The sequence below is a fragment of the Nyctereutes procyonoides genome, unplaced genomic scaffold (assembly GCF_905146905.1).
Source record: "Nyctereutes procyonoides isolate TBG_1078 unplaced genomic scaffold, NYPRO_anot_genome, whole genome shotgun sequence".
In the NCBI taxonomy this organism is placed as follows: domain Eukaryota; kingdom Metazoa; phylum Chordata; class Mammalia; order Carnivora; family Canidae; genus Nyctereutes; species Nyctereutes procyonoides.
In genome coordinates this window covers 41826138-41850657 of record NW_026575146.1, presented here as the reverse complement: position 1 = coordinate 41850657, position 24520 = coordinate 41826138, and the positions used below count along the sequence as shown (strand labels likewise).

Sequence of the window (24520 nt, the reverse complement as noted above, 5' to 3'; positions counted from 1 at the left end):
TGAGGGCTATCTGGTTCACGCGCACTTGGGAGGGGGCTGAAGGAATTTTAGGTTTGGAGGAGGGGCGTGAGCGCGCGGGAAATCGGGCGGGAAGCGAGAGGGGAAAGAAAAAAAAAAGGCTTAGGGCGCGAGCCTGTTGGTTCCTGTTCTCAGTCGCGCGGCCCGGGGACCGCTGTTGCGCGAGAGGAAGGCGGGACGCCCAGGTCAGTGGTAGGCCCAGACGAATGCCCCGGTTTCCACAGTCCACACTTGCGGCTCCCTCCCGCCGCTCAGCCCGCTTTCCGCCTGTTGGTGAATGCGGCCCGCCCGCTGGGTAGCCCCGCTGTTTGTAACGGGTCGCAGCGCCTGGCAGGCGCGGCCCGGTCGCGGCGCAGCAGGCGGTGTGCGGCTCGCCGTCAGCCGTCCGCTCTGGCGGGATCCCGGAAGACGCGGGCCGGCCTCGCAGTCCCGGAGACTGGCCCCTTCGCCCCAGGCTCTGTGCCGGCGCTCCCCGGAGACCCCAGGCGCTTTCACGCGCGTCCGGGCGAGTCCATTCTTTCTCCCTCTTTTTCTTCTTAATCCCTTGCCCCGCCCCCATGTTTGTGAATGGGGCCTGTGAGGAGAGTATTTTGTGGTGTCGTCGCTGCAGCTTCTCTGTGAGGTGTTGCATTCTGTCTCCCCAAATGAATGCAAACGGCGCAGTAAGTTGTACACGTCCGAATCCTATGCATCCGGCTGTTCATCCCTCCGTCTGAGGGAGTGTCGGGAGTCGGCTGTGATGGAAACGGACCCACAACGTCGTAGCCTAGTCAAGATCGTGCTTGTTGTGCGTTGGGTTACTTGTAAGGCCCCGCGCCCAGCTCGGAGAACTTCTTTTGTTAAGGGACTGGGAATTGGTGACGACTCTGGAAAGTGGCCTGGCCGGTGCCAGTGTCCCCAGCCTTCACCCACAACCCCACATACGTGTTGAAGCATAAAATGTTATAATTTGCGTGTGCAATTAAGCCCACCGTTAGGAGAATGCAGATATATACGTTTTGTAGTGTGAATTTGTGCTGTCTCATCCTCTTGTAACTTTTTTTTTTTTAAAGATTTTATTTATTTATTCATGAGAGACACAGAGAGAGGCAGAGACCTAGCCAGAGGGAGAAGCAGGCCCCCTGCGGGGAGCCCCAGGACCTGGGGGTCATGACCTGAGCCAAAGGCAGCCGCTCAACTGCTGAGCCACTCAGATGTCCCTCCCCATCCTATCATAACTTGATTTCCCTCTTGAATAATTCGCAAAGTGGATGTGACCAGCATTGTTTTATTGTATAATTGTGTTCATCCATTATCTTTTACTTGCCTAATTAGGGAGAAACTCTTGTTTGGGAGAACTGAGGACTTCACGAAGCATGAACATTTACTGGCTTGGAGGATAGTTAAATAATGTTAGAGCACAGCATCTAGGATTGTGAAGTATATAGGTCCCTTTAAATGTGATGTGTTTTTGAATGCCCCCCCCCCCCCATAAAGAGCCTGTCTATGAAGAGTCTTGTTGGGAGGTAATACTTAGTTCACAGTTTGGTTCTACCTTACATGGTGCAGGTCTTTTTTCTTTCTTTTCTTTTTTCTTTTTCTTTTTCTTTTCTTAGAGGCAGACACACAGGCAGAGAGAGGTGCAGGTCTTTCTTAAATATTTGACTAAGAATTGATACCGGTTTGTAGGGGTTGTGAATTCTTGGATTATAGAGATTTAATCTGCCAGTCAGGATTTGCAATATTAAGTTGCTGTTTGACACCTGGTACACGTCACTATCACTTATAAGGTACTGAACTGATGCTTTCTTTCAAGCTAGTATTTCTGGTGTAGCCATCATTTTCTGCCTTGAGAAAGTGAAGAGAAGTAAGGCAAGGTAAACAGCCCTATCAATGAACTTCCTCCTCCCAGTTTCACTGTCTTCTGACTGGGCCCTAACTGGTGGAAGCTGTTACTGACCTTTTTTTAGACGTCATTGCCAGATGGGGTTTTTTTTCCCTTCTTTTTCCACATGTTTCCTCCTTGTTTTAATTCACTTTTTAGGTGTACTCTTTAAATAACAGTAAGGTCTGCCTTTTCACCATTTTTTCATCCTCTGTTGTTTTCAACTAAACTACTGTATTGTACTTTTGTTCATTCAAGGATTGCCAACTTGATGGATGCATTCAGTGCCTCCTCTCTTGTATAATTAATTTTATGGTTATTTTGAACTCTCAGTGAATTTAGAGCTAGTATTTACTTTATTTATTTATTTATTTTTATTTTTTTAGTGAGTCAAGGCAGTTTTTTTTAATTTTTATTTATTTATGATAGTCACACAGAGAGAGAGAGGCAGAGACACAGGCAGAGGGAGAAGCAGGCTCCATGCACCGGGAGCCCGACGTGGGATTCGATCCTGGATCTCCAGGATCGCGCCCTGGGCCAAAGGCAGGCGCCAAACCACTGCGCCACCCAGGGATCCCTAGTATTTACTTTAGATAAACCAACAATTGAGATTGTACACTAGGCAGCTGGATGATTTTTTTTTTTAAGATTTTATTTATTCATGAGAGACACAGAGAAAGAGGCAGAGACAAAGGCAGAGGGAGAAGCAGGCTCCATGTAGGAAGCCAGATGTGGGACTCCATCCCTTGGACTTAAGGAACATGCCCTGAGCCAAAGTCGGGCGCTCAGCCACCCAGGGGTCCCCAACTGAATGATTATTTGAAATATTGTAACTACCATTTCGTGAGTTCTTCACTATATGTCTTAACCTTGTGCTGGCAGTTTAAAGCTTACAACAGTCCTACAAGTAAATTGTGGTTATCTTTGTCTCATGGATAAGAAAATTAAGACTGAGAAGTTAAGAAACGTGTCTGAAGTCACATGGCAGATGTAGGATTCAAGCTGCTAAACCTAGTCTCTGTCTTTTCCTTAGGGTAGGTTATGGAGGATTCACAAACAGCGCCACTGATAACTTCTAATTTCAGTCACTGGTTACAACACGCCCCCCCCCCCCCCCAATTTTCAGATAATACCTTCTCAAAATTTTGGAGTTATCTCTAACGAGTTAAGACACACACTTTTATTTTTTAGATGAAGCTAGTGTAAACATGGAGTGGTTATGATTTCAATATTTGTTAGTGCTTTTAAGTCTCAGCTATTTGTTTAATGCCACGTACAATGTCCAAAAGGATAGTACTTCTGTTTGACACCTGGTACACGTCACTATCACTTGTCACTTTTGTTTAGTTTTTAAACAATTGGAATAGCTGAGGCCAATTGAAAATCCCCCCCCCCCCTTTTTTTAATTTGAGAGAAAGCAGAGATAGAGAGCAGGAGCTGAGGGAGATGGGCAAAGTGGGAAGCCGGCTTCCGTCTGAGTAAGGAGCCTGCTGCGGGGCTCAATCCCAGGACCCTAGTATCATGACCTGAGCCGAAGGCAGACACTTAACCGACTGAGCCACCCAGGGGAACTGAAAATTAACTTATAGATCCAATAGGTCTAAGTCTTTGTGGTGAATAATAGGTTTTTCCTACTCTATTCTTTCCTGGTCAGTTCCTGCAGTGAAGAACTTAAATGTAGATTATTGTGTTTAGTGTGTATAAAATCAGTTTTTTAGAAAACATTTTTTTCATGATTATAAAATTAATGGGGATTAAGATGTATGTGATTTTGTATCTGGCTTTTTTTGTAACTAAATTATAAATGTATTTTCATATTCAATAGAGCTTTAGAAATTTTTTTAAAAGACAATAACCGTCCATCTCACAGATCCAACATAGTGTAATTTTTCCTCCCCGTTGTTGAACATTTTGATTGTTTCTGTTTTTTTTCCATACTATACAGTGATAAACACTCTGGCATGTAAATATTTGTCCTCCTTTTGATTGTTTTATTAAGATTCATTTGGGAGAGTAAAAGAAGTGATATGTATGAACATTTTTTTTCTTTTTTTTAAAAGATTTTATTTATTTATTCATGAGAAACACAGAGAGAGAGAGAGAGGCAGAGACACAGGCAGGAGGAGAAGCAGAGGGACAAGCAGGCTCCATGCAGGGAGCCCGATGTGGGACTCCATCCCGGGTCTCCAGGATCACGCCCTGGGCTGAAGGCGGCGCTAAACCGCTGAGCCACCTGGACTGCCCTATTTTTTTTTTTTTAATGATTTTTTTTAAAAAAGATTTTATTTATTCATGAGACAGAGACAGAGACACAGGCAGAGGGAGAAGGAGGTTCCATGCAGGGAGTCTGATGTGGGACTCAATCCTGAGTCTCCAGGATCTTGCCCTGGGCTGAAGGTGGTGCTAAACCACTGAGCCACCTGGGATGCCCTGTTAGGAACATTTCTTAATGTACAATTTTTTATTTTTTATATTTTTATTATTTATTCATTTTAATGTACAGTTTAAAAAGCATACCTTTCCATATTTTTTTTTCTTTTTTAGACAATGTGTTCTTGAGAACTAGGGGCTGTTCACTGTGTATGAGCAGTTGGGAGATAGTATTCCCTAGGTCACACCTCCCCTCTAGGTTGTTTCTACCTGCAGTGACTATGATTGCTCAATTTCTCCAGAAAGACAGGAAGGAAAACTTTAAGAATTCTCAGGAGGAGTAGATGCAAGTAATATAGTTAATTAAATTATTAAAAGGCTTGGTTGTTGAAACCCAGTCTAAACTTTATAATAAATATAGATCCTATGTTATAATACTTTTTCCATTTAATTAAATTTTTAAATAAAATTTACTTTCTAACCTGTAGAAAACATCCTGTTATATATAGAATTCTTTTATTTATTACAACTAAAAAAAAAGATTTTATTTACTTATTTATGAGAGAGAGAGGCCGAGGCAGAAGTGGGCTTCCTGTGGAGCAGGGAGCCCCCTGGGGGACTCAGTCCTGGGACCCTGGGATCACACCTGAGGGAAAGGCAGATGTTTAGCTCCTTAGCCACCCAGAAGTTCTATTACAATTGTTATAACATGCAGTTGGGGGACTACATCCATATCTGATCATTATACCCTACATTTGCTTTTAAATGAAGAATTCTATGTAACATGTTCATTTAGCAGTTTTCCCCCCAAAGTTCTTGACTCTTTTGGTAAAATATTTGAGATTAGTTATATTTGAGTGCTTCTATACTGTTAAGTATATCTTATTACATTTACTAGTGTTTTAAATGTGTCTTGGTTATCTTTTGGGGTTTTTTAGTCATTAGAATTTCTTCTTTGCCTGCTTTCGGTAACATTATTATAAAAACGTAGTTGCTTGAGAAGTAGAGATTTAAATCCAAGAGGATAGTACTAGGATAGAATTATTAATTAGGACTGCCACACATTAATAGAACAATTTAGTTGTGGTTCACTGAGCAGAGTTTCTCAGAATTTGTCCCAATTGTCATTTGAAAGGAGTTTGTCACTTGTCATCTTCAACAACACTAACAAGGGAGTATGTGTTTGAAGTAAAGGGAAAAAAAATGGATACCTAAATTTTATTTTTTTTTATTTTTATTTTTTAAATGTTTTTAATTTTTATTTATTTATGATAGTCACACACAGAGAGAGAGAGAGAGGCAGAGACATAGGCAGAGGGAGAAGCAGGCTCCATGCACTGGGAGCCCGACGTGGGATTCGATCCTGGGTCTCCAGGATCGCGCCCTGGGCCAAAGGCAGGCGCTAAACCGCTGCGCCACCCAGGGATCCCGGATACCTAAATTTTAACATCAGTTTGTAAGTTTTTAAAAATTTGAAATTGTTTTATGTGGTATTTTTGTAGAGTTATAGCAAAGGAAAAGTAGTAATTAACCATGGCACTATTGTTTTGAAGCTGTTACAGATAGATGCAGTGGGTGATGTTAAGTTTTTCTTTCACTTGACACTAAATGAAATAAGTTAGGATATACTAGATGAGCTTATTATTTGAGATCTGAGAAAAGTGTGTTCATTATAATAGCAAGTAGTGCTCTTTTAGAATGACTTTTTATGAGTGCATTTTATAGTGGGTTTTACAAGTAAATAAGGGACTGGTTAACCCCTTTTCACAGAAGTCAACAGGGTCTAGCAAAAGGCTTAGAAATGGATATTAGAAGAACTAGTTCTAGTTCTGGGTCTGCTACCACATGATCTTTATGATTTGTTTTGTTTTTGATCTTTATATTTTAATCTTCATGCCTCAGTTTTATTTATTTTATGTAGATGACTACTTATTCTATCGTGTTATTTTGAGGTTTAGGTATAATATAACAGATGTAAAAATATTTTTAAAAAAGTTAAAAATCTTACAAATAAGAGGTTTTAATTTTGATTTTCTTTTTTTTTTTTTAATTTTGATTTTCAACAAGTCCTTATCTTTATCTCTGTTTATACAGCTGTACTTGCTGGGATATAGGATTGATATCTCTGAAATTCATCCTTGTTCATTTTCTGTCCAGCCTTGACCTTTTTCAATTCACAGCTAGTCAGTCTTTCTTCGTTTTTCATTTGTTCCTTCCTCCTCCTAAAATTACCCATAGTATTAGCTCCTAGTATTTAATAGGTTCAGCTAGAAAGTAGCATTGCTATTTATGTGGCTGCATGTCATAATGGGGGTATATACTGTCCCCAGAGTGACTTATAGTACAAAAGATTCTGCAGACAACTTCATTGTAATTGTGGCATTTATGCTTGATAATTTGCTTAAACAGTTTATAACTCAACTAAAGGTACACTTTGTCCTAATTTCATTTTACTTACTGTCATTACATTTCCACAACACCTTTGCAAATTATACTAGGTCAACCTGCCAGTGCTGTGGTATTTACATTTTAGTGGAGGAAATAGGGAACTTATTGAATGAGCACACCTAAGAGCCATGGATTTGGCTTAATTTTTTAGGTAAAAAAAAAAAAATGACAGCAGATACAATAAAATTACAGTTGACCCTTGAACAGAGCTGGGGTTAGGGTGTTGACCACCACACACTTGAAAATCCACTTAGAACTTTCCACTCCCCTGTAACTACTAATAGCTTACTGTTGACCAGAAGCTTTGCTGGTAACATAAGTAGTCAATTAGAACATATTTTGTGTTACATTGTACTATATATATATATTTTTTTTTCAATTTTATTTATTTATTTGAGATGGAAAGAGAGCATGAACTAGGTGGGGGTGGGGGGTGGGTAGGGGCAGAGGGAGAAGGAGAAGCAGGCTCCTTGCTGAGCAGGGAGCCCGACTGCAGTGCTGGATCCCAGAACCCTGATATCATGATCTGAGCCACAGACACTTAACTGATGGAGCCACCGGGGTACCTCTATATACTGTATTCTATGGTAAAGGAAGATGGTGAAAATATTATGAAAATCATAAGAAAAAACACATTTACAATAATATAATGATTGAAAAAAATCTGCATAAAAGTGGGCCTGTGCAGTTCAAACCTGTGTTCAGGGGTCAACTGTACAGATCTTTTAGTCTTGAGGATAAGATGTCACTAAGCTATGGCTTCGTGGAATCATGCTTGGAGGTTTTAACATGGGTTTATTTTAATTAATTTCATATTTGATGTTATTTTGTTTTAGTTCTGTCCCTTAAGCATACAACTGGATTTGGTTTATTCATTTTGAGAGTATCTTTTAACAGGTGAGTTAATCTATATTCATTTTTGATTGCTGATATATTTAGACATGTTTATACCATTTTATTGTTTGTATTTATAGTTGGATATTGCTTAATGCCTTCTGTTGGATTGTTTTCTTTATTTCTTTTCCTCGGCTAGCTTGGAAATTACATTTCTATTCTTTTGGTGTTTACCTTCAGTTTTTATTGAGATATAATTTATATACACTAACATGTTTTTCTTTTGTTTAGCTCTGTGTGTTTTAACAAACATAGCCATATCACTATCACCACCACCATCATGATTGTCACCCTCCCCCCAGTTTCCTTATGCTCCTGTAGTCAGTCCTTATATCTTTAGTCTTGGGCAACCATTGAACAGTTTTTTGTGGCTAATGTTGCTTTTTCTAGAATGTCATGTAAATGGAATTGTGCAGTCTTTGTCCGGCTTCTTTCACTTCACATCCTACATTTGACATTTGTCTTAGTCCATTCAGGCTGCTCTAACAAAATACCATAAACTGAAGGGCTTAGAAACAACAGAAATTTACTTCTCTGGAGGCTGGGAAGTCCAAGATCAAGGTGTCAACAGTTTCAATGTTTGGTGAGGAGAAACCACTTCTGTGTTCCTGGATGGCCATCTTTTCACTGTAACCTTCTATGGTGAAAGGAGCAAGGTAGCTCTGTGGGGGTTGTGGTAGTGGTGGTGGTGGTAGTGTGATCTCTTATAAAAGCCATAATCTCTTTCATGAGCTCCACCCTCCTGACCTAATAAGCATGTCCCCAAAGCCCTACTTCTAATACCATCACATTGTGCATTAGGATTTCAACATATGAATTTTTTGGGGGATGCAGTCTATAGCAACATTCATGCATGGCTTTGATCTAGTCTTAGTTTATTCTTTTTTATTATTGCATAATATTGCATTGTAATGATGTCCCATAATTTATATATCCATCATCAGTTGAAGGACATCTGGATTGTTTTCGGCTATTATGAATAAAGCTGCTATAAACATTCACAGAAAAGGTTTTTAATTAGTATACGTTTTCATTTCTCTTGAATAATAACCTAGTAATGTGATTGTTGGATTGTTATGGTAAGTGTATGTTTTTCTTTCTGAGAAACTGCTTATCTGTTTTCCCAAAGTGGCTGTGCCATTTTGTATTCCCACCAGCAATGTATGAAAATTCTAATATTTGGTATTCTCAGTTATTTTTTATTTTAGCCATGCTAATAGATGTGTAGTACCACATTGTGATTTTAATTTTGCATTTCCTTAAGGTCTAATAATGTTGAGCTAATGAGTTTATTTGCCTTCTGCATATCTTTGGTGAAGTGTCTATTCAGATGTTTTATTCATGTTAACATAAGTTATTTTTCTTACTGAATTTTAAGTATAGATTCTTCATATATAATGGATACAAGTCTTCTGTCAATTATTTCCCCCAGTTTGTGGTTTGTCATGTGTGAGTTTGTATGTGTGTCTTTATATTTTTTAGTGTCTTTCACAGAGCAGAATTTAAAAATTTTGATAAAGCCCAATTTATTAATTTCTTTTTTTATGGATTATAGTTTTGATGTTGTCCTTAAGAAAACTTTTAAGAGGGGCACCTGGGTGGCTCAGCGGTTGAGCATCTGCCTTCTGCTCAGGTTGTGATCCTGGGTCCCTGGGATGGAGTCCCGCATCTGGCTCCCTGCAGGGAGCCTGCTTCTCCCTCTGCCTGTGTCTCTGCCTCTCTCTGTGTCTCTCATGAATAAATAAATAAAATCTTAAAAAAAAAAGAAAAAACTTAAACCAAGATCACAGATTTTTTCTCTAAACTTATACCTTTCCGTAGTATGTATATGTATGTATGTATGTATTTATTTAAAGATTTTATTTATTCATGAGCGACACAGAGAGAGAGGAGAGAGAGAGAGAGGCAGAGACACAGGCAGAGGGAGAAGCAGGCTCCATGCAGGGAGCCCAATGTGGGACTCAATCCCGGGACTCCAAGATCACTCCCTGAGCCAAAGGCAGACGCTCAACCATTGAGCCACCCAGGCGTCCCTGCTTTTCTATAGTTTTTTTTTTTTTTTTTTTTTTTTAAGATTTTATTTATTTATTCATGTGGCAGAGAGAGAGAGACAGAGACACAGGCAGAGGGAGAAGCAGGCTCTATGCAGGGAGCCTGATGTGGGACTCCATCCCAGGTTTCCAGGATCAGGCCCTGGGCTGAAGGTAGCACTAAACTGCTGGGCCACCAGGGCTGCCCTATAGTTTTAATTTTCACGTTTAGGTCTATGATTCACTTAAGAGCTAATTTTTATATAAAGTGTGAGGTATTGGTTGAGGTTCTTATTTTTGAGTATGAATGCCCAGTTGTTTCAGCACCAGTTGTTCAAAAGACTATCCTGTTTCCATTGAATTGCAACTTTGTAGAAAATCAGCTGACCATATTATGTGTGGGTCTATTTCTAGACTGTCTTCTCTTTCCTTTGGCTTATATGTTTATCTTTTTGCCAATACCTCACTGTCTCGATTGTATGCGAAGTCTTGAAGTCAGATAGTGTGAGTCCTTTAACTTTGTGTTTTATTTTCAAAATTATCTTGACTATTCTATTTTTTTTAAAGATTTTATTTATTTATTCATGAGTGACAGGGAGAGAGAGAGAGAGAGGCAGAGGGAGAAGCAAGCTCCATGCAGGGAGCCTAATGTGAGCCTCAGTCCCGGGTCTCCAGGATCACATCCTGGGCTGCAGACAGCGCGAAACCGCTGCGCCACCCGGGCTGCCCTATCTTGACTATTCTAGTTCCTTTACCTTTCTTTATAAATTTTATTATTATTTTGTTCTTATAAAGTTTAGAATCAGCTTGTCATTTTTTACAAAAAACAGATTGCTGTGATTTTGAATGGAATTGCATTGAATCTTTAGTTGGGGGAGAACTGAAACCTTAAGATAGAGTCTTCAACACAGCAAGTCTCTTCATTTGTTTTGGTTGTCGTTGATTTCTTTCATCAGTAATTTGCAGGATAAATATCCTGCATATATTTTGTTACATTCATTTTTTCCCCCATTTGACACATTGCAGTTTTCTTGACTTGGGAACATAAGACAGCACTTCAGCACTGTGCAGGGGTCATTTTAAACAGTGAAACCATCAACACACAAAAATGTGGAAAATGTAACATGAAATAATGTGAAAAAGATGCATCTCCCTAACTCATTTATCAGGCCATATAGCTATTTTGTAGATTCTTTGGTGCATTCTTCATAAACATTCATGTTATCTTTATTTTAGAAGTAATGTTTTCTTTTTTTTCTTTTTCTTTTTGATTTGTTTTTCTTACTCTAGAAAACACATAAATTTACCCTCTAAACAACTGTAGTGTACATTATGATATTGTTAACTCAATACACATCATACAAGAGATCTCTGTAACTTTTTCATCTTGCATGAATAAGATTCCATATCCATTGAACAATTATCATTTTTCCCTTCCCTCAGTCTCTGGCAATCACATCTTTCTATTTTTATGAATTTGACTACTTTAGATTCTTTATATAAGTAGAATCATGCAGTATTTGTTTTTTGTGATTAGCTTGTTTCACTGAGCATAGTGTCCTTAAGGTTCATGAATGTTACATGTAGCATATGACATGATCCCCCCCTTTTTTTAGACCAAATAATATTTCTTTTTATCTATATACCATATTTTCTTTATCCATTCATCTGTTATGGAACAACAAAGTTGCTTCTACATCTTGTCAGTTGTGAATAATGCCACAATGAATAGGGGTTTGCAAATACCTCTTGGAGATTCTGTTTTCAATTCTTTTGGTTATATACCTAGAACTAGGATTGCTAGATCATATGGTAGTTCTATTTTTCATTTTTTGAGGTACCTCTATACTGTTTTCCATAGCTGCTGCACCATTTTACAATCTACCAACAGTAGGTGTAAGGGTTCCGATTTCTCCACATCTTCACCAACTCTTGTTATTTTCTTTGGTTTTAGTTTTGGCTAGTTGCCATTCTAAAGGGTATGAAATGATACCTCATTGCAGTTTTGATTTGCATTTCCCTTCATTTTTTTTTAAGATTTTATTTATTCATGAGAGAGAGAGAGAGAGAGAGAGAGAGGCAGAGACACAGGCAGAGGGAGAAGCAGGCTCCATGCAGGGAGAGAGAGAGAGAGAGAAAGAAAGAAAGAGAGGCAGAGACACAGGCAGAGGGAGAAGCAGGCTCCATGCAGGGAGCCCAACGCGGGACTCGATCCCAGGTCTCCAGGATCACACCCTGGGCTGAAGGCGGTGCTAAACCACTGAGCCACCTGGGCTGCCCTTGCATTTCCCTTATGATGATGATGGTGGACATCTTTTCATATGCTTGTTTGCCTTTGGTATATCTTTGGGAAAATGTATACTTTTTTGCCCACTCTTAAAATTTGTTTTTTGTTGTTGTTACCGAGTTCAGGAGTTCTTTATATATTCTGGATATTAACCCCTATCAGATTATGGTTTGCAAATATTTCTCCCATTCTGTAGGTTGCTTTTTACTCTTTTACTTTGCTGCACAGAAGTTTTAAGTTTGATATAGTCTTATTTGTCTGTTTTTGCTTTTGTTAATTATTCTTTTGTATTATATCCAAGATATAATTCCAGTGTCATGAAGCTTTTCCTCCTATATTTTCTTATGGTAGTTTTATAGTTTCAGGCCTTACATTTAGATCTCTATTTTGAGTTAATTTTTGATGATGGTGTAAGATAAGGATCCATTTTCATCCTTTTGCATGTAGATATCCAGTTTTCCTAGCACCATTTATTGAAGAGACTATCTGTTCTCTGTTGTGTAATCTTTGCACCCTTGTCAAAGATCATTGGAGTATCTATATATATGAGGGTTTGTTTCTAGCTCTTTATTCTGTTCTATTGGTCTATATATCTTTCTGCATGCTATTTTTTTTTCTGTTTTAATCTATATACCTTTTATTTTTATCTTGCCTTATTGCACTCACAGCGGCCTCCTGTAAATGTTAAAATGTTGGGAGTAGACCTCTCCTTTATTCTTTTTTGTGTATTGTTGTTTTATTTCATAAAAATATGGAATGCTTGACAAATTTGCGTGTTATCCTTGCACAGAGGCCATGGTAGTCTTCTTTGTATTCCTCCAATTTTAGTATATGTACTGCCAAAGTGAGTAGCACATCTGTTTATTTATATTTTTCAAGATTTTATTATTTAGAGTGTGAGCTTGAGGAGGAGGGGCAGAGGGAGAGGGAGAGAGAGAATCTCAAGCAACTCTGCACTGAGCACAGAGCTCCATGGGGGGTTTGATCCCACCACCCTGAGATCACAGCCTGGGCTGAAATCAAGAGTCAGATGCTTAACCGGCTACGCCACTCAGATACCCCAACATCTGTTTTATTCTTGATCTTAGGAGGAAAGCATTTTGTCTTTCATACCTTTATTTATTTATTTTTTGTATAGTCGACACAATATTATATTAGCTTTAGGTGTAGAACAGTGATTCAACAAGTTTATTCGCTGCAAATGTAACTACCATCCGTCCCAGTATATCACTATTATAATTCATCCCTTTAATTTTAAAAGATATACTTTTGTACTATTTTGTTTATTGCTAATAGCAGAAATGAAAAACTCAGAGCACATGGAAGGTAAAGTTAAAATCTTCTCCCCAAATTAAACATCAGTACAAAGAAATCAATGGAAGGAGAAGATTTAAAAACAAAGTTTTGTATATATTTAAAATATCAAACTTCAAAGAATTGTTTTGAAAAATATCAATTCCCTGTCCTCTTCCTCAAAAGCAACCACTTTCAACTTATCTAGCTGATTCTTTTTTGTATTTACTTCTAGGACTCAGGACACCATACAGGTATTGCTACATCTTAATTTTTCAGTTTTAGGCACTTTCTGTTGACTTACTGCAGAGATGAGAATTTAGCTCTCTCCATCTACCTCTCTCACCCACTTCTACCCTCACACACATTTTTCCATTTTGGTATTACATCTTTTTTTTTTTTTTAATTTAAGTTCAATTAGCCAACATAGTACATCATTAGTTTCAGAAATAGAGTTCAGTAATTCATCAGTTGCATATAACCCAGTGCTCATCACATTATGTGCCTTCTTTAATGCCCATCATCCAATTTCCCTGTTCCTTCACCCATCTCCCCTCCAGCAACTCTGTTTCTTGTAGTTGAGAGTGTCATGGTTTGTCTCCCTCTTTGATTTCTTTCCATTCCTTTTCCATCTTGCTATCAAATCTGTATATTAAAATTTGTCAAATAATTATTTAGAGTGTCTGTTATGACCACACATGTTACTTATAACTAAGTACTTACAACTAAGCTGTGTAGTATACAAATACTGCTTTATCTTTCCTGTAGTACATTTTATTTTCTCTTGAGTGGCATTTTTTTTTCTTTTCTCTACCATTTTTCATCAAGTTAACCCCTAACTCCTATAGTTACTTAAATTTCTCCTCTGCGTTGAGATATGTTGATGTTCTAACTAATAGAAGTATAAACCAAGAAAGAGAAAAACAGGAGATCCTGGAAAGAGTGGTCTCACATGATTTTATCTTGAAAAATAATTTCTCTTCAAGGCCTCTGAGCTGTTTGCCTTTACATCTTGCAAATACTTTTCACTATAATGCTTTTTTTTTTTTTAAGATTTTATTTATTCATGAGAGACACAGAGAGGGGCAAAGACATAGGCAGAGGGAGAAGCTGTCTCCCTGCAAGGAGGCTGATGCAAGACTTGAACCTGGGACTCTAGGACCATGACCTGAGCCAAGGGCAGACGCTCAACCACTGAGTCACCCAAATGCCCCTCGCTATAATGTTTTTCCTCTCATTTCTTCCTCTTTCTTGGTTTATGTCTCATATGTTAGAACATATCCTCCATTACAAAATTGTTTTGGACAATGCTGATCTGAAAATGTTTTTCTTTCACTGTCATACTTGATTGATACTTTGCCTAGGTGGAGATTTGTAGGTTGGAAATACTTTTCATTCAGAATTTGAAGGAATTACTCACTTACCTTCCAGTTTCTATTGAGAAATCTAAAGCCATTTTCATTCGTTATTGTTTGTCATCCTTCTCTGGAAGCTTGCAACATCTTTGTCCCTACATTCTAAAATTTCATAAAGATAATGCCTTGTTACATGTTTTATCCATCATACTGGGTTCTTTCCATTCAGAAGCACTTATCTTTAAGTTCTTGAAAGTTTTCTTAATTTATTTCTCTGATTATCCCTCCCTCCTCCCTCATTTATTTTCTCTTTTCTCTTTCTGGAACTCCTAGTCTGTTAGACTAACTGACTGTTCCTTTCTATCTCCACTGTGTTTTGTTGATTTCTTTGTACTGATGTTTAAATTTGGAAAAGATTTCTTGACTTTATCTTCCATTCATTCTATTGTTTCTCATTTTCCACTATCATATTTTAAATTTCTAAGAGTTGTTTTTTGTCCTATGAATATTTTTTAAGATATTATTTATCTACTTGACACAGAGAGGGAGCACAGCAGGGGGGAGCAGCAGGCAGAGGAAGAGGGAGAAGGAGGCTCCCCACGGAGCAGGGAGCCTGATGTGGGGCTCAGTCTCTGGACCCTCAGATCATGACCTGAGCCGAAGGCAGACGCTTAACCAACTGAGCTGAGCCACCCAGGAGCCCCTGTCCTATGAGTATTTCTTGTTTTAGAATCCTATTCTTACTACATGGATATTAGTATCTTTCTTAGGGTATTAGTAATGGCTTTTTTGAAGTTTTTGTCTCCTTTCATTGTTACTTCACTGCTTTTTTTTGTTTGTTTGATGCATCTTATTGTTAGAATCTTTTCTTAGATGTCTTGTTATAGTTAAGAGAGGGGAACTAGCAGCTGATTGAAACTCTGAGTCTGTGGATGCAATTTCAACATGGGCTTTTTAATTGGAGAACCTCTTGTGTTAATATTTTTAAGTCTCTTCTGTAAAGGTAGTAAGACTGCCCAGAGGAAGATTTTCTAGTCTCCTTTCTAGGAGAGCATACTCGTCGCTGGTATTTCTGGGTGCTTTGTAAAGGAAGAGAGTAGTATGTGGTCAGTGTTTAGTAGGAGTTAGGAATTAATTTGTTCCCTCTATTTTCAGTATGGTATCTCCACTTCAACTGTACTCTGGTATCCCCCAGTCCAGAGATTTTCTTTTTTATCCTTTGCAGAAGCAGTATGTCTGACTTGGGATAGGGGTGCCATAGTCTTAAATGTCTTCAAGAGTCTTTTTTTTTTTTGTCTTCAAGAGTCTTGATCAATCTCTACATGGTCTGTTTTCAACACAATGGGCCAGGGACCTTTCCTGCCTTGGAAATTTTAAATTGTTTTTCGTATATAATTAAAAACATAATATGTATCTATATTCTCACTTTTTTCACTCTAAATATTCACCAGTTCTATAATTATAATGACCTTCTTAGCCCCTCCTTTAAAATGTTATTCATGTAAAACTCACAACTATAACTCCTTTAAATTGTAACCATTTGTTAAATTAATGTGATCTCTTGTTTAGGTTCACCAAATTTATAAGTGTGAGACAATTTGGCAGTTTTACTCTTAACCACTAGATTATATACTGGCTCTCCTAGCTATTTTATTTTATTTTATTTTGATTGGTTGATTGATTGATTTCATGATAGTCTTTACTTTTAAATGATTATCAATATACCAAATAATAACATGTAATAAAATGTAACCAAATCCTATTCTATCATCTAATAATTTTGATTAAGAGGAACTCAAAGCAGCCCAAACAATTATACTAGTACTTATTTATTTATTTATTGAGAGAACGAGCATGCATGTATGCAAGGGGCAGAGGGAGACAGAGAATCTCAAGCAGGCCCTGTGCTCCACACACAGCCCAAGGTGGGGCTCTATCCCATGATCCTGAGATCACCACCAGAGCCAAAATCAAGAGTCAGGCGTTCAATTACCTGAGTCACCCAGGTGTCCCTATTGTTGTGACTGTTAGCCAGAAAAGACTATTTTAAGGATCTCTGCTACGTAACACGGGTTACAAATAACTGTTTACTGCTTTCTCATAGATAAAGCTGCTTACCCTCAAGAAAGCTCTAGGGAAAAATGACAACATTTAATCCCTTTTCTTTCTTCAAAACTTTTTTTTTACATCTAATAAAGAAAATGTCAGTATTTTTTTTTTTAAAGATTTTATCTATTTATTCATGAGAGGCACACAGAGAGGCAAAGACACAGGCAGAGGGAGAAGCAGGCACCCCACGAGGAGCCCAATGTGGGACTTGATCCCAGGACCCCAGCATCATAACCCGAGCCAAAGGCAGATGCTTAACCACCGAGCCACCCAGGTGCCCCAAAGTCACTACTGATGTATATATGTTGCTTGAGCTAAAAGACATAGGGAACCAGACAATGTATATTCATTACATTTCTAAAAAATACAAGGTAAAAAAGAAATCTTTGGGTAAACTCCTTTTTCTGGGTGTTTTTTTAAAAATTGAGGTATAATTGGTATAAAAACAGCATTATATTAGTTTCAGTGGTTCAATATAATGATTTGATACTTGTATACATTGTGAAATGATCACCACAATAAGTCTAGTTAACATCACCATATAATTATAGCGTTTTTTTCTTGTGATAAGAACTTTCAAGATTTGCTCTTTTAGCAGCCTTTTTTTTTTAACTTTTAATTTTATTTATTTATTAGAGACACACTGAGAGAGAGAGAGGCAGAGATATAGGCAGAGGGAGAAGCAGGCTCCCTGCAGGAGCCTAATATGGGACTCGATCCCAGAACTCCAGGATTATGCCCTGAGCTGAAGGCGACGCTCAACCACTGAGCCACCCAGGCATCCCTTTTAGCAACTTTCAAACATGAAATACAGTATTATTAATTATAGTCACCATGTTGTACAGTAGGATAAGCTTTTAAGTTCATACAAAGAAGCTAGATTTGTTATTCTCCAAAAAGATAGGACTTGCTGTAGAATATGCAGAAATAATTTACTGCCTTTTCATGAATATAATTCAAGTTTTGCTGAAATTTCATATTCCATGAAGGCATCCAAAATTCCATTCCCTGGAACAGGCACTTCTTTCTTCTTCCTTTGTCCATTTATGTGGTAATTTTCATGAATTTCTGGTTGCTGTCTCAAAGGCTAAGACGTTATCTAGGACTTCATCCCTGTTTTGCTGGAATTATGCCTGAAAGATGGTCATCATCTCCTGAGCCTCCTCCACTTCAGGGCTGCCACTGCGATGGGATCTCATAGCTGCAGTTTCCTCACCCTTGGACGTTTTTCTCTCTTTGCAGGCTGTACTGCTCTATTTCAGCTTGAGCTGCTTTGACCTGCTTCAGCTTCAGTTTCTTTTGCATGTGGACCTTGAACACTTTCTGGGCACCCCCTTCTCATCCTACAGAAGCTTCTGTAAATCCTGTGACTGTCCATGGTGGTGGGGATACCTGAGGCTTGCTGGATCACCCCTTTGGATCACCTGGCCCAGCTGCCCAAGATACGTGCCTGTGCCAGTGCCTTGTGGTCCATCCTCTTTCTATCTTCTTTAATTTTTACAGTAATCTTATGAGGTTAAACATACAGACTAGGAAACACACAGGCAATGTATAAATTTCTCAGGGTCACTTGTTTCTTTTTGGCTCATACCAAACTTTATGTTTTTATTGTTTTACCCCACTCTGCCCTGATTGATAATAGGGAACCCCAATACTGTAGCACCAAACTCTTACACTCATGCGAATAGACCAGTGATTCTTTCTGTAGCTTTGCCTTATAACCATTACTGCTTCTTGTCCCAGGGCCATTTCTGAACAGAAGAGATAACAATTACTCCACTGAACAAGCTGTTCCAAATCCTGTCATCAAATCCTATGTTCCTGTTCCAGATGGTAAGTTTTCTTGTGGTCACATTAAAACTTTTATAAGTTTTTTTTTTTAACTTTTATAAGTTTTATTAACTCTTAGATATTATCATCTTTGGGAGGAAAAAATATACTTTTGTGAACACAGGGTTAATTAATGTTTAGTGTTTTGCAACTACTGTTATACTGAGAAAATCAGAAGTATAAGACTGTTGAGATTTATTTAGCCAAACAAGCAAGATACTTTATATCAGCTCAGACTCCATTGTTATTGGTTATATTTTTATCCACAGGCCATGTATTTAAATGCTAGATGGACAAAAAATAGTAAGAGTTTTAATAGAATATGAATTAAACATATGAAGAGAACCTTAGTGACTATTGTTTTTTGACTAAATTTTAAGTGATTAGAATCTGATTATTAATATAATAATAACTACCATTACCCAGTATCTTTCATAGATCTGACATTATGCTTTACAAATGTTAGTCATGTAATCTTCACAACAACCCTGGAAGATAGATGGTGTATTGGCATTGGGTTAGATAGATGGTGTATTGGCATTGGGTTAGAGAAGTTAAGAAATTTATAAAGGTCACAGAATTTGTAATTTGAATATATCTGTCTCAAACGTTTTGCTTTTCTCATTATATGATCTAATTACTTGTGGTATTTGAATTTTGGCCATATAGAAAGTCAAAGAATTTTAAGATGTTGAAGAGAGAAAAATCTAAAGAGTGTGGTTATACCTGTGAGTTGTAGATAATTGTAGAAACTATTTAAATGTACTGAATTACCATATTTTTTTGTTTTCTTTGTTTTCAGGTAACACATACACAATTTCTTTTATTTTAAAAGAATGAATGTAACTAATATTGCATTAAGAGTTGAAACCTGGCTTTTAGCTACGTGGCATGTTAAAGTACCTCTAATGTGGTTGGAAGCTTGTGTTAACTGGGTTCAAGAGGAAAATGATAATGTTAATTTGAGTCAGGCACAAATGAATAAACAAGTATTCGAGCAATGGCTTCTTACTGATCTGAGAGATTTGGAACACCCTCTTTTACCTGATGGCATTTTGGAAGTTCCAAAAGGAGAACTGACTGGATTTTTTGCTCTGCAGATTAATTCATTGGTTGATGTCAGTCAGCCTGCATATTCCCAGATACAGAAGCTGAGAGGAAAGAACACAACGAATGACCTAATTACAGCTGAAACACAGGTCACCCCAAAACCTTGGGAAGCAAAACCTTCACGCATGTTGATGCTACAGCTAACTGATGGAATTGTACAAATACAGGGAATGGAATATCAGTCTATTCCAGCTCTTCATAGTGATCTTCCCCCAGGTACAAAAATTTTGATTTATGGAAACATTTCTTTCCGCCTTGGCGTGCTCTTATTGAAGCCAGAAAATGTGAAGCTGTTGGGAGGAGAAGTAGATGCTCTTTTAGAAGAATATGCCCAAGAAAAAGTACTTGCAAGATTAATTGGGGAACCTGATCCTATAGTTTCAGTTATACCAAATAATCCTAACCAAAGCATCCCAGGAATTACAGATGTTCTAGATCCTGCATTAGGACCTTCTGATGAAGAACTCTTGGCAAGTCTTGATGAAAATGAGCTTGCAGCAAGTAATGATACCTCCTTAGACAGAAGATTTTTCAGTACAGATAGTTCTTCAAATACTATTCCCACAAGGCAGTCAAGCTTTGAACAACAAGATATTATTTCTCCAAAACCAAAAGAGAAACCACCAGATCCATCCATGTGTTTCACTGATGAGGAATTAGATGACTTTTCACTGGAGGAGGCCTTGCTTTTAGAAGAAACTGTCCAGAAAGAACAAATGGAAACTGAAGAATTGCAGCCACTGACTTTGAACAGAACCCCAGATGAAAGTATAGAGATAGTTTCACAAATGGAAACTGAAGAATTGCAGCCACTGACTTTGAACAGAACCCCAGATGAAAGTATAGAGATAGTTTCACAAATGGAAACTGAAGAATTGCAGCCATTGACTTTGAACAGAACCCCAGATGAGAGTATAATAGAGAGAGTCTTACATAAACCTAATACTCTGGGTAATATTTCTTTGACTTGCAAAAGCAGAAATAATAATCGGGACAAAAAAAATTTATCTGAGCAAATGATTAATGAAGGCAAATCTTTTTGTAGTCCATCTGCTGGAGACCAAAACAGTAGTGTTTTTTCAGTTCATAATAATGTACCCCTTCCCCATGATTTTACAAATAAAGACTCAGAGACAGATAATAAAATAAAACAAACCTTCAGCAGTATAGATGGACATTCCTTAAATAATAAAATATCAATATCAAATAGAGAACTGGTAAATTATGTACCAAAAAGGAGTTCACACATTTCTAATGAAAATGATCACCATTTACAGACTTGTTCAAGATCATCAGAGTACAGCACTCCTCTTTCTAGTGCCATGGATTTATATTCTCCACCTTTTATCTATTTGTCTATTCTAATGGCCAGCAGACCAAAGAAAATTACAACAGTGAAGGTCAAAGCATTTATTGTAACCTTAACTGGAAATCTTTCAAGTTCTGGTGGCATTTGGAGTATAACAGCAAAGATTTCTGATGGTACTGCATATCTAGATGTAGACTTTGCAGATGAAATACTTACTAGTTTGATAGGGTTTTCAGTACCAGAAATGAAACAGTCAAAAAAGGACCCTCTTCAATACCAAAAGTTCCTGGATGGTTTGCAGAAGTGTCAGAGAGATTTAATAGATTTGTGCTGTCTAATGACTATTTCATTTAATCCTTCCTTGTCTAAAGCAATGGTACTGGCATTGCAAGATGTTAAAACAGAACACCTTGAGAACCTAAAGAAACGACTGAATAAATGATTTACTAAAATTGTATTAGAAAACAATTAAAAACAAAAATACTTAGAATTAAACTTGACCTTTTATGTTTGAATTTTTTTGTAAAAGAGGAAAAGGAAATAACTTATTTCAGTTTAATTTTGTTTCTTATTTTTTTGTTTAATTTTAAATGTTTAATCATGTTTGTGTATTTAGGCTTTTTAAATAAATTTTTTTATAGTAACTGTTATAAGAAAGAATTTGGTGACCCACTGTTAGTGAGAATTTTGTTTTCCATTTGTCAATTCACATAAGATGATTGCTAAAATATTGTGTTGGTGTTTATTGATGGCTTATATGTTAGAAGTTGGCAATTATAAATAGGTAGTTGTACTTCTAATATGTTGAGTACCCAAAGAGATTTTTAAAAATTACTATACTTAGGAAAAAATGTAAATCCACTGGATCAGAATGTCAGGCATTCAGATGCAAAAATGCTTTGCTGGTTTTTATTTTGCTGATAGTAAATATTTGTCTGATATACTTAAGGCAAATATTATGTTAACTAGATAATTCAGAGATTATATTGAATGATTTATTTTCAAGGATAATTTATTTCAAATGGCATATCGAAAACTTGAATATACGATCCAGTAAATACTTTTTTTAGATTAAAATAAGGTATTTGTCCATGTCTTAGGTATTATCCCATTTCTGAAGTAGCTCTATATGTAAGCCTACCTTTAATTTTGTTAAGAGTCCTGGATTTTTTTTCTTTTTTTTAATGGAGACTGTTTACCACTTTCACTTTGCTGTTAAAAAGATTTGAAAGATAGTTACTTTTATTAATCTTTTGTCTTTACAAATTTAAAGCATCTTCAGTTTTTTTTATTTTCTTTTTTTCTTTTTTATAGTAACCTCTATAGCCAGGATGGGGCTTGAGCTTTGGACCCTGAGATCAGGTTCATTAGGGAGTTAGGAATTTAAGAAACAAAAACAAAGTTAAAATTAAGAATTTAGTGAATGAGTTTAACATCAGGTGAAATAATAGCTGAAGGAATAGTGAGTTAGGTTTGGTCAGAAGGAAAAAATTCAAAATGATCTATATAGAGGGTCCAAAGGATGGAAAAGAATCAGGGAAGAGCACAGAGATGGGCTAACTTTAATGTAACTGTAGTCCCGAAAGGAGAAGAAAGAATATTTGGAGTTAATGCCTAAGAAATATCTAAAATTTATGAAAATCGTCAAGCTACAGGTTTTGGAAGTTCCACAAACCTCAAACAAAATATTCAGAAAATCATACTTATGCAAATATTACCATTACTGGAAACTAGAAAAGGAAAAAGGTCTAGATTGTGAAAGAAATAAGGCATGTTCTTTTTTGTTTTTAAAGATTTTATTCACTTATTCACGAAAGACACAGAGAGAGAGAGGCAGAAACACAGGCAGAGGGAGAAGCAGGGGTCCATGCAGGGAGCGGATGCGGGACTGGATCTGGGGACTCCAGGATCATGCCCTGGGCCAAAGGCAGGTGCTAAACCGCTGAGCCACCCAGGAATCCCCCAAAGTATGTTTCAAAGGGCTAAATATATGGCAATTGATTATTCAGTAAAAACAATGGCAATCAAGACAATGGAATGGCATCTTCAAAGTAATGGAAAAAAATAACTGCTAATCTAGAGTTCTGTACAAAGCAAAAGTGTCCTTAACAGTAAAAGTACAAAAGGTAAAATTAGGAAAATTTCACACAAAAAGTGAGAAGTTTTTGTGAACAAACTACACAAAAATTATGTCATTAAGCAGAAGGGAAATGATACCAAATAGAAGTTTGGAGTTGTAAGAAGGAATGATGAACAACAGGGTAAATATGGAGGTTTAAATTAATAGTGATTTTAAAACAAAAATAATGTCTCGAGTGTTTAAAAAAACAGAACTAAAGTACATGAAAACAATTGCATGTAAATTGAGGGGTGGGGATAAATGGAAAAGTGTTTTAAGGTCCTTCTGTCTAAGGAAAGGTTAAGCTGTCATTTTATATTAAACTTGCCTGTTATAATATTTAGGGTAACTACACTAAAAGATTTATGAAAGTGTATTACATATACTAATGGTATAAAATGGAACAACAGGAAAAAAGTGCTCAACCCAAGAGAAAGCAAGACAGGGAAAAAAAAAAAAACCCCAGGGAAAACATTTGGGGAGGTGGCACAGTTAATTCTAAATGGATCAGAAATTGCAGTAAGTGTAAATGGGGTAAAATCTTCCAATAAACCTTTTCGGATAATGATACAACTGAGTTATATAGAAGAGACGCACATAAAATGTAAGAATACAGAAAGGTGAAAGGGAAAGTATGTAGAAAGATATATAAATAGTAAATGAACGATAATAAGGCTATATTAATATCAAACAATTTCAGGCAAAATACTAATTAGTAGTAAGAGAGACAGTTGATAATGAGAAAAGGACTAATTCACCAGAAAAGTTTAGCAATTATAAATTTATAGAATTCAATAGCTACTAAATTTATCAGAAAACAAGGAGAAATAGAGAAATGCACAATCATAAAAGATTACGTGGTCAAAAAATGGTAGGGTTATAAAAAATACAATAGACCCAACCACCATGTATATAGGCTGTTATACTCTTGACAAATACATAATACATGTTTTTTTAATGTACATGTTGGACATTTAGAAAAGTTGACCACATGCTTAAAAAAGCAAGTCTGTCAAATTATTAATCATACAGAGTATATTCTCTGACCATAAATAAACTAGGGGGGTGCCTGCTTGGCTCAGGAGAGCATGCAACTCATGACCTCTGGGTCCCAAGTTTAGCCCTATCTTGGGCATAAAGCTTACTTTAAAAAAGCTAGGGGGAGAAAAAAGATAAAAAACACCCTTATGTTTAGAAACTACAAAGCATACTCCAAAGTAATTTTTTTTTAAGGATTTCATTTATTTATGAGAGACGGAGAGAGAGGCAGAGACAGGCAGAGGGAGAAGCAGGCTCCATGCAGGGAGCCTGAAGTGGGGCTCAATCCTGGGTCTCCAGGATCACACCCTGGGCTGAAGGCGGTGCTAAACCGCTGAGCCACCCAGCTATCGAGGGTAATCTTGAGTTAAGGAAGCTATCACAATGGAAGTTAGAAAAAAAAAGTAATCTTGAGTTAAGGAGGGTATCACAATGGGAGTTTGAAA

The 24520-nt window shown here is 37.2% G+C and overlaps 1 protein-coding gene and 1 non-coding gene across 5 annotated transcripts; one reads left to right on the top strand and one right to left on the bottom strand.

Annotated features, from left to right (window-relative positions):
- The first annotated feature begins 45 nt into the window (after positions 1-45).
- On the top strand, positions 46-23696 carry RMI1 (RecQ mediated genome instability 1). 4 transcript variants are annotated; one of them, XM_055310068.1, is made up of 4 exons: positions 46-203; positions 7537-7597; positions 18412-18501; positions 19599-23696. In XM_055310068.1, exons 3-4 carry the CDS (start codon positions 18484-18486, stop codon positions 21357-21359), a joined length of 1779 nt encoding a protein of 592 aa, XP_055166043.1. In that variant the 5' UTR covers positions 46-203; positions 7537-7597; positions 18412-18483; the 3' UTR covers positions 21360-23696. The 4 variants fall into 4 exon arrangements, with proteins under 4 accessions (XP_055166043.1, XP_055166039.1, XP_055166042.1 ...); XM_055310064.1 differs by having other exon boundaries at positions 47-203; positions 19301-23695; XM_055310065.1 differs by lacking the exon at positions 46-203 and adding an exon at positions 606-680 and having other exon boundaries at positions 19301-23695.
- LOC129501071 (U6 spliceosomal RNA) lies at positions 12657-12766 on the bottom strand. Its single transcript, XR_008662643.1, has one exon. It is a non-coding gene; the product is annotated as a U6 spliceosomal RNA (small nuclear RNA).
- Positions 23697-24520: the final 824 nt, after the last annotated feature.